This window comes from Balaenoptera borealis (genome assembly GCF_965194805.1).
Source record: "Balaenoptera borealis genome assembly, chromosome: 5".
In the NCBI taxonomy this organism is placed as follows: Eukaryota; Metazoa; Chordata; class Mammalia; order Artiodactyla; family Balaenopteridae; genus Balaenoptera; species Balaenoptera borealis.
This window is the reverse complement of record NC_138862.1, coordinates 3,563,465-3,574,214: the sequence shown is the minus strand read 5'-3', so window position 1 is coordinate 3,574,214 and position 10,750 is coordinate 3,563,465. Positions and strand designations below refer to the sequence as shown.

At 42.8% G+C, this 10,750-nt stretch overlaps 1 protein-coding gene across 6 annotated transcripts in view; it reads left to right on the top strand.

Annotated features, from left to right (window-relative positions):
• Positions 1-10: 10 nt before the first annotated feature.
• UBASH3A (ubiquitin associated and SH3 domain containing A) overlaps positions 11-10,750 on the top strand; it is a 51,794-nt gene continuing 41,054 nt past the window's right edge. For 2 of the 6 annotated variants that reach the window (XM_082392864.1, XM_082392865.1), the window contains exon 1: positions 100-9,125. In XM_082392864.1, coding sequence (XP_082248990.1) covers positions 9,013-9,125 — 113 coding nt within the window. In that variant the 5' untranslated portion in view covers positions 100-9,012. The other 4 variants (XM_082392860.1, XM_082392862.1, XM_082392863.1 and 1 more) reach the window with 4 other exon arrangements.

Sequence of the window (10,750 nt, the reverse complement as noted above, 5' to 3'; positions counted from 1 at the left end):
CAGTGACTATCAAGTAGCCACTGGTGGTTGACTGCAGAGACCAGAGAGGGGAAAATGTGGCTCGCCTTTAATTAGTTAAGTAAGGTAAGCAAACCTTTTCAGAAACTTCTCATAAGAGAGGCTTTGGGACACAGGCACTCTTTTTATTTAAAAGAACAGGCAGGTCCTGCCCGGTGCTGAGCAAGCTCACCCAGCAGGGCAGGGAAACGCTTTGGTGGGGCTTTCTAGCCCCCCGTGTGCCTGAGCTCAGGTTTAGACTTGCAGCGCTCTGCAGACAAAAGACAGGGGACCCGCAGCCAGCACTCTACAGAGACACCTTGCCCGTGCCACTCTGCAGAGTCCTCTGCGTCCCAAGAGGCTTCTGCATACAATACGGCTTAAAGATGTGTTATCAGGGAAAGCACAGAGCCCTGCTGCTGTGGGCAGGGGACTAGGGGCCCCTTTGGAAGGCCAGGGTGAATGTGAGCTAGGTGAGAATCGTGCATTCATTGATTCAGCAAATATTGATGGGCCATCTGCCATGAGCCAGCCATCTAGACTCAGAGCAGGTGGCAGAGGGGACAAAGCGCTCACCTGTGGCCTCAGGTGATGACAAACACTAGGAAGAGATGAGGCTGGGAGAGGTTTAGATAATGATGGGACAATGTGGTGGAGGAAGGCCTCCAGGAAGGAAGTGATGTTTTAGTAGAGCCCTTGATGATGTGATAAAGTGGGTCTTGTAAGCTTGATACTAACCAGGATTCTTGGCCTCCTTAACCAATAGAAATTGATAAGAGGCCAGACAAGAAATTCAGGCAAGGCTGTACTGGGGCTCCTGCAGCCGAGGAAGGAGCAAAAGCAAGTAACAGGTCCCCCTGATCGCTCCCCAAGGGGGGTTGAGCTGGTTCCTGATATGGGGTGAGGGTAGGGGTGTGTCCAGGGGTCAGGCCAGAGGGGTGACTTAGGTGGTCTGCCCACCCCTTTGGTGGTGTCGAGTGCAGGGGGCATGCACAGTGCCCTGCTTTTGCTCCCGGCTCTTCAGAAGTGGCAGTTGGGGTTTTTTTTTTTTTTTTTTTTTGGTCTTTTTGTATTTTTTGAATCTTGTTGTCCAGAATTTGCCCTAACTGTGCATGCACGAAGTTATTTTTAGTCCTTTATAGTTTCTTTGCATTTTGTTTCTCTAGGAGACGTTTGTCCAGGTGCAAGCACTGCAGCAAAGGGTCCCAGGTCCCAGCCTGTCTCCAGCTAAGAGGGGAGCTTGCTCCAAGCATGGGACCATCAATGCCAAAGGCCCAGTGGAGAGGATGAGTTAGGAGTGTTGGAGAAACTCAGGAAAGCCTATGTGCCTGGAGAGGCCAATGGGCAGAGCTTGGAGAGCCCGGGCTCCTGGAAGGACTCTGGTTTGGCATCCACGTGAGGGAAAGGGCGGAGGAGCTGATGTGGTAGATCCCCGGGTGTGGTGGGGATCTACCTGTGTGCACCAAGTATAGGGGCAGGTTTGTGTGTACAGAGAACCAGGAGGAGGCTACTGAAACCCTGGGCCACCACGACTGCGACCAGGGTGCTGGTGGTGCAGGTGGAGATCAAGGGCAGGGTTTGGGATTGATTTTGAAGGTCGTATTGGTGGGATTTGCCAATGGCAACAGTAGGCAAAGAGCTATATGCAGCCAATCGTGATTTACTTCAGTCTTGTTTTCCCACCTCCGAGCACCTGCCCACATATCTCTCAGTGTCTTTTGCATTTAACACCAGGTGTCCCTCAAGCCCATGCATCCCTTCTTTACATCTGTCCTAACTACCCTCCCCAGTCCCTGAAGGAGTATTTGCTCTCAAAGACAGCGACAGGAAACTTAGAAGTTAGTTCTTTCTTTGCTTTTACCTGAGTGTCATAGCTGGCGCTCCCAAGTGTGGTACAGCTCTCGAAGGACAGAGTCTAGAATGTACTCTTTGGGTGTCCAGCACAATGGTGAGTGTATGATGGGCCTCCATGTATACGAGCTGATTGTAAACCTAGGTGGACGGACAATACCGAGTAGACGTGCAGAAAACCAAAAGCAACCACGAGGTCATATTACCATGTGTCCACATGTTGGCATGTGTGTCAGATGAAGTCAAAGATTGAGCCAATTCACCAGGGGGTATTAGGGAAAGAACCCATGAGGGTAGCTGGACTTCTACCACCATCAAGTAGATTTTCAGAAAGGTTACCTACAATTCAATTCCACCAAACTCAAAATAAAATGTTAAGGAGACAGAAATCAGCATACGTAGGGCTGGCATCGGATATTCACCAAGCTAATGACTTCAGAGGTCTCGGTTTGAAGGCATGAGAAGGGACATCCTCCCCTGAGGGCTCCTCTAGAAGCTGTGAAGCCTTAGTGACCATCTTCACACAGCTTGAGTTACAGGTGTGGTCTGTTTCCACCTTGATTCCTTTAGCGAGTGAAGGGAGGCTTTGGGGGTCAGCCACAGTAGAAATCGTTGATCAGGAAGCTTTAGTCTTTTCACTGTTGGCCTTTGAAGATAACTTTTCAGTCTAAGAGAAAGGAATTAAGCTAGATAGGGCACTTCCTGGTTTACACAGATAAGATATTTAAAAAAAAAAAAAAAGAAATTTACATTTTAATGTGTTATAAGCACCATTGTTCAAAAAGTGGTTAACTATTAGAAGAGAAAAGTATGTTTGAGGAGAGGCTCTATTGCAGACCCCAGATCTACTTTTTTCCCTTTGGGTAACAAGCTTTGCCTATTTTCAGACATTCAAATTTAAGATCTATAATTCATTTGATTTTGAAATTATTTCATCTTTTGAAATTCTCAAAGGAAAAAGATATTACTTTAAAATATAATTTTTACTTTTCACATTTAAAGGTGAAATATTGAAACTTTTTCCTCTGAGGTGGACAAAAATATAAGGAGATGCACTATATAGGTATATGTCATATGTATTCAATATTTGGTGTCCAAACCAGTGCAATAAAACTGAAAAAAGAAGGAGGAGGAGGAGGAGGAAAAAGAAAGGGAAAAAAAGAAAAAAGACGAAAGAAAAAGAAAGGAATAAAGGAAGGAAGGGAAGAAGGAGGGAAGGAAGGAAGGGAGAATTTTTAAAAGAAAAGAATATGTACTGGTTAAAAAAAAAAAAGAAATAAAGCTAGTATTATTCATGGACAAAATTATTTCTGCGCAAAGAATATCTTTAAAATTCTAAAGATAAACTTTTAGAATTAATAAGTAAGTCAAGTAAGACTTGTGGATATAAGTTGAGTGTAAAATAATGTGAAATCAACAGTATTTTGATTTACCAGCAACAGAGAGTAGGAACATGAAATTTTTAAAAGATATACTTTACAGTGCATCAATAATAATCAAATATCTAAGAATAATAAAACCAATATTGTAAAACCTTGTGAAAATTAAGAGGGAAACCTCACTAAAATGGACTTGGAAGGCCAGAAGTGGGAGTTCTCACAGACACACAGGTAGACATCAATTACATGAAGAATTGTCAATTACAGGAAGAATTGTCAATTACAGACCCCAGCAGAAGGATCACCAAATGGAAAGAATCACCAACTATGCAGCCCCAACAGGAAAAGATGCACATTACATCTCCTACAAGAAATTGACCACCCCGGTAACTCAGCCAGTGAAAAACCATCATCACCCTGAACTCTCACTTTTATCCAATGGACTTAGTTCAAAATAAGCCCTCCCAGCTTCCTCCTTTTTACTATAAAATAATGTTCCTCTCCTTTGTTTATTAGACTTGCCTGTTGGTTTTACTGTGACTTGCTTGTCCTGAATTGCAATTCTCTGTTATTCTCGAATAAACCCATTTTTGCTGGTAAAATAACTGACTTTTATTTTTTAAGATAACAATCTGGATACAGAAACTATGTAACAGAATTGGAAGTGCCTCGGAATTTGGCAACTTACATAAGATGGTCAAATTCCTTGAAAAACAATTTAATCAAACACATACAAGAAAAATAGTCCTATATTTCTTAAATAAAGTAAATCCATAGTTTAAAACTTCCCCAAAAAGAAAATTCTAGGCTCAGATGACTTCACTGATAAATCTTTTCAAATTTTTAAGAAAGAAATTATACCAAACTTACAAAAACTCAGAGAATTTAGAAAGAGTTAATACTTCCCAACACATCTATGAGGCCAGAATAAGGCTGATGCTAGGGTGACCAACTGTCCTTGTTTTCCTGGGACTGAGAGGGTTTTCCTAGGACTGAGAGGGTTTTCCTAGGATGGGAACTTTCAGTGCTAAGACCAAGAAAGTCACAGGTAAGTCAGAATGAGTTGATCGCTGCTGATACCAAAACCTGACAAGGAAATTACAAGAAGGGAAAACAAAAGTCCAAGCTAACTTACAAATATTGATGCAAAGATTTTAAACAAAACATTAACAAATTGATTCCAGCGATATATAAAAAGGATAACATATTATAGACAAGGAGGTTTTATCTTTGGAAAACAAGATCGATTTAACATTCAAAAGTCAATTGGTGTAAGTTACCTCATTCATTGAATAAAGAAGGAAAACAACATGATCGCCTCAATAGACGCAGAAGAAGCATAAGATAAAAGTTAATATCCATTAATGAGATTTTAAAACACTTCAGTAAACTAGGAGTGAAAAGGAATTTCTTTTATTTGATAAAGAGTATCTACCAAAAAGCCACTTTTATTCAACATGGCATTGGAGGTCTTTGCCAGAAAATATGGCAAGAAGAGGAAATAAGGTTGATAAATATTAGAAAGTGAGGGGACAAGTGTCATTATTTGAAGATTACATAATTGTGTACATAGAAAATCCAAAACATCTACCAAATATTAGAACTAATAAGTGATCTCAGCCAGATTATTGGATGTGATGTCAATACGTAAAAATCAATTGTATTTCTATACACTGGCAGCAAACAAATGGAAACTGAAATTATTTTTAAACCATGGCATCAAAAACATACAACATGTAGGAATAAACTTAATGACAGAAGTACAAGACCCTGAAAACTACAAAGCATTACTACAAGAAATTAAATAAATAGAGAGATATACCATACTCATGAAATGAAAGACTTAACATTGTTGAAATTGATCTATGGAGTCAATGAAATCTCCAACAAAATCCCAGCAGGCCTTTTTATTGGTGGAAATTGGCATAATGCTTTTATTTTCCTCTGGATTCCTTCCCTTTCCTTTTTTAAAATCAATTTTATTGAGGTTTAGTTTACACACTATAAAATGCACCCATCCTAAGTGGTTAGTTCAGTCAGTCTTGACCATCTATGCACCCATATAGTCACCACCAAATCAGGAAATAGGACATTTCCATTATCCCCCCAAACCCCTGCATACACTAGTCTTGGTCAACCACGTTATCTGCTTTCTGTTTCTATAGATTAGTTTTACCGTTTTTAGGATTTCATTTAAATAAAATCATATAGTATGCATGATCTTGTGTCTGGCTTCTTTGAGCCAACAAAATGTTCTTTTAAATTCATCCATGCTGTTGCGTGAATCAGCGGTGTGTTCCTTATTATTGATAAATGTTATCCCATTGATTGAATATACCATAATTTGTGTATCCATTCTCCAGCTGATGGACATTTGGACTCTTTATAGTTTGGATCTCTTGTGAATAAAGCCATCATGGACATTCATATACAAGTCTTACTGTGGACATACATCTTCATTTCTCTGTGGCAGATTGCTAAGAATGGATTGGTCATATAGCAAATGTATGTTTAACTATAAGAAACTGTCAAAATGTTTTCCAAACTAGTTGGACAATTTTGTATTCCCACCAACAACGTTATGAGAGTTCCAGTTATTCCACAGTCTTGTCAAAACTTGGTATTGTCTGTCTTTTCAATTTTAGCTCTTCTAGTAAGTGTGTTGTGGTATCATGTTGTGGTTTTAATTTACATTTCCCCGATGACTAATGATATTGAATATCTTTTCACAGCCTCATTAGCCATTCATGTATCTTCTATTGTTAAGTGTCCATTTAGATCTTATGATTATCTTTAAACTGGATTGTTTGTTTTCTTATTATTGATTATAATAATATAAATACACACAATAGATACATATGCAATTACAGTAAGTCCCCTACATATGAACCTTCAAGTTGCGAACTGTCAAAGATGCAAACGTGCGTTCGCATGTCCAATCACGTAAGTTAGTTCACGTGTCTAGCGTACACTGTCACGTGCGTGCATCCTCTACAAGTGGTTGTGCTTTGTGTACTTTACTGTACAGTACTATATAGAGTACAGCAGTACAGTGTCTTTATTTCAAGCCCAGGATGTCTGGAAGCAAGTGTAAAAGCAGCGGTATACAGCCGATTGTGTTAGTTGAGTATCTAGGCTAACTTTGCTGGGCTTACTAACAAATTGTACTTACGAACGTGCTCTTGGAACGGAACTCGCTCGTATGTAGGGGACTTGTGGTATATTATATTATATTCTCTATATATTCTGGATATAAGTCCTTTGTCAGGTGTATATATGATGATATTCTCTCCCGGTCTGTGCCTGGCCTTTTTATTTTCTTTATGATGTCTTTTCAAGAGCAGATGTTTTCAATTTTGATGAAGTCCAATTTATCAATTTTCTTCTTGTATGATTCATGCTTTTTATGTACTAAGAAAGCTTTGAAAACTCCAACATAGCAAAGGCTTTTCCTTTTAGAAGTTTCACAGTCTTAGCTTTTATATTTAGGTTTATCATACATTTTGGGTTAATTTGGGGGCATGGTGTGGAGAAAGGGTTGAGGTTCATACTTTTCCCATATCAATATGCAGTTTTCCAGCACTATTTGTTGAAAATATTACCCCTTCCCCCATGAATTACATTGATCCCTTTGTTGAAAGTCAGTTTGGCTACATATGAGGGTCTTTCTACACTCTCCAATGGCTCACTATGGCAACCTGATTTTTAAATTTATATGAAAAATCAAGGGGCCCAGAGGAGCTAGACAATCTTGAAGTAGAAGACACAAATCAGAGGCCTTAGCATTATAGTAATTAAAATAGTGTAGTGTGGACACAAAAATGAACAAATCAAACAGGAAAACATAATAGAGTCAGAAACAGACTAATACATATTCAGTCAACTGACTTATAATAAGCATTCTACTGCAATTCACTGGGCAGAGGATGGTCTTTTCAATGAATAAAGGTATAGGGAAATAAATGAACTTTTACGCCTACCTCCCACCATATAGAGAATTAATTCAAGGGGATCATAGAGCTAAATATGAACCACAAACATGGTAAAGCTCCAAGAAGAAAACATAGGAGACTATCTTCATCAATGTTGGATTAACAACGATTTCTTAAATAAGATGTAGGAAGTTCTAACCTTAAAAGAAAAGATTGCCAAATTAATTTTTATTCAAATTAAGAACTTTTGTTTCGCCCAGAGACATTACTAAGAGATTAAAAAAGCAAACCAAAGCCTGGAAGAATTTACCTGTAAAGGCATCCAACAAAAGACTCATCTCTAGAGTTTCCACAAATTGATAAGCAAGCACAAACAATCCAATTTAAAAATGGCAGACAACTAGAAGAGGCCCATCCCCAAAGAGGAAGTTCAGATGGTCAATAGCCTGTCTCATGGTGCTCAGTGTCACTGACATTTGGGGAAATGCAAGTTAGAACCACAGTGAGATACAACGACACACCCCCAGACTGGCTGAAAGACTGATAACATCAAGTGTGGGCAAGTATGTAGAGCAGCAGGAACTTTCATCCACTGCTGGCGAGGGGCAAGTTGGTACAACTGCTTTATAAAATTGCTTGGCAGTTTCTAATGAAGGATGCACATGTCCTATGACCTCCCTATCCCACACCTAGACGGGTACCTAACAGAAATGCATACATGGGGCACTCAAACACATATACAAGAATGTGTGCAGCAGCAAAACTGAAAACCCCCCAAATGTACATCAACTGAGAACTAGAGAAATAAATTATGGTGCATTTATCTGATAGTTCACAGCAATACAGCGAACCATGGCTACACTCAATAACGTGGATAAATTTCACACTCATAACTTTGGGCAAAAGGAATCAGATGTGAAAGAGTACATGCTATACGGTTCTGTTTATGTCAGATTCAAAGATGAGCAAAATTACTATACAAGTGAGCACAGCAGCTACATCTTGGGGTAGGGAGGAGAAAACTAGGAGGCTGGGGGAATGACGCTGGGGGACAAGGGGTTTCTGAGGTTCTGGTGATGTTCTAGAACAGGGTTTCTCAACCTTGGCACTGTTGACATCTTGGTCTGGACCCTTCTTTGCTGTCATGTACGCTGCAGCATTCCTGGCCTCAACCCACTGGGTGCAGGTAGCAAACACCCCCTCCTCCACCTGTGACAACCAAAAATTGTCACAAACATTGCCAGTGGTCCCTGGGGATGGGGGCCAAAATTCCCCTGGTTGAGGACCTTTGTTTTATTGCTGGTCTTGGAGGATTAGGTTAGTGAGCTCACTTTATGAAAATGCATTGAGCTGTAAATGTAGGATTCATCAGCTTTTCTGCATGCATATTAAACTTTAAAAGTTTTTTAAATTAAAAAAAAAAAAGTCAGTGAATAACTAAAAGAGCCAAAATTTTTAGAGCTAGCAGGGACACTAGATGCAGTGTCTTGCAGGTAAGGAAGCTAAGATCCAGTGGCTCGGGGTTAACCCCACACCAGCTTCCCCTCCCACACCCTGCCCCCTCCCTCCCAGGCCGACTCGCTCCCAAATACAGCCCAAGTCAGAGCCAAGGCCGATCCCATGCAGGTACTCGGTTGGACCTGTGGACCCCAAACCCCACTGTGGAAGGGGCTTGGTGGACCTTACAACCACACTCTGCAAAGAGAATTCTGAAAACCAATAGCTCATGCAAACAGGATATTAGCTTTTGTCAGAAAGATGAAAAAGGGCTTGAGGTTTCTCTTCTCAGCCCCAGCCTCCCCTGCCTCTCCCTCCCTGCTTTATCTGCTTGCTTCAGTCGGCATCAGGAAGCGATGGCAGCGGATGAGACTCAGATCTATGCCAAGGTTTCCAGCAAGCTCAAGGGCCGCAGCACCACCTCACTCCTGGACCCCCTCCTGAGCATGGGCTTCCCGGCACACACCGCGTGAGTACCGCCCTGCCTGGCCGTGTGCCCTGGACCCTGAGCTGGCCCCTCTGTGGCCACAAAGCTGCAGGTGGCTCAGAGCGCTTACTTCCTGTCAAAGGGTGCACCATGCAGGGCCAGAGACCGGCTCAAAATGAGGCCTTTTCTGCTTTTATAAATGACACGATCCTTGCCTTTTAAAGACAAACTCTGCTGGCAGGTGATGGAGGGACCTTGAAATTTGTGAAAATTGGAAGCAGGGTTTGGAGGGGCCTGGCTGTACCCCCTCTGTGGGCAGCTCAGGGAATCTGAGACAGCTTTTTAGACTCGAATTTGAAAGCCTCAAAGCCGGGTGGGTCTCTGATGCTGGGACCTCTTAAAATACACAAGAACGTAGTTCTAAATATGCAGGGAAACCCCTTGTCCTTAGGGGGGACTCTCTTGAATGTCTGATAATGGAGCGAAATGGTTAAGGAACTCCCCGAGCAGGGTGGACATAATCCTACTTATCCAAGGAGAAGGGCCACACAGAGACGACTCCACCTTGAAGGTTACCCTCCGGGAGAGGACGGGGTCCCCCAAAACAATGAGCTTGAGACCGACATCAGGTTGCAGCTTCCACAGTGTTCTTAGATCTGGTGCTTTTCACGTGTTTATTCATGTGGGAAATACATCATAAGTCCCCTTAGGTAACCTCGGATTTGGGAGGGGGCAAACTCCCCTTAAACAGATGACAAACCCTTGCCCAACTGCGTGGAATGACTGAGGCTGGACCCCTTTCCTCCCCAGCCCAAATCAGGACTTTGTTGTCATGTTATGCTCATAGTGAACCGGGGGTCTGTGAGACGGGAACAGAACCAGGCGTGTGCAGGGTGCTTGCCGTGGGCCGGGCACCGTCCATCAGGGGCAGACGGGGACACCGAGGCCGGAGAGGGCAGATTCTGGAGGGGCAGGGCTGGAACCCCACTCCCGGTGCTTGTAACACTCACGCTTTATTACGTGACTGAAGCCACCATTGGGGACATGCTCAAAATTCCTTCCAGTTTAAACAGCTCTGTGTTGGAGGTGGAGAAACGTGTTTTAAACGTCTCCCTTAGGCGAGAGCACCCAGGTAAGGCTCCTGTTAACCTCTCCAGGCAGCCTCATCCCCGCCAGTATCCTCTGAAACAGCAGTGCTGGGCACTGGCCATCTTGGGTGCCTGGTCAACTCCGGCTATTTCCAGGCTGAATTCCTGGATGAATTACCTTCACCAAACTCCATTCTGTCCAGTTCAGTCCCCTGCAGTTAAACTCCATTCAGGGTACATTCATTCAAGGATGAGTAAGACTTGGTTAGGCCCAGGGACCTCGCGGTCCAGTCGATCAGGGAGAGGGACTCAAGTCCATTGAGATGAGGGGCAAGGTGGCCATGTGTACAGTGGGGAAGTGCAAGGGAGCTGCACGGGCATCTGCTTGGGTGGTTTGCGGAGGGCTTCCTGGAAGAGGAACATCTGAGCCAAGCCTGGAAGACCCAGTGCCATTTCCCCCAGGGCATGTTGGCACCAGGCCTAATCTTGGCAGGGAGGCACGTGTGCAAGCCTGGGACATGGCCCTGCACAGCCGACTCGAGGGTCCAAGAGCGGGTCCACCTGTCTTGGGAGCAGGTG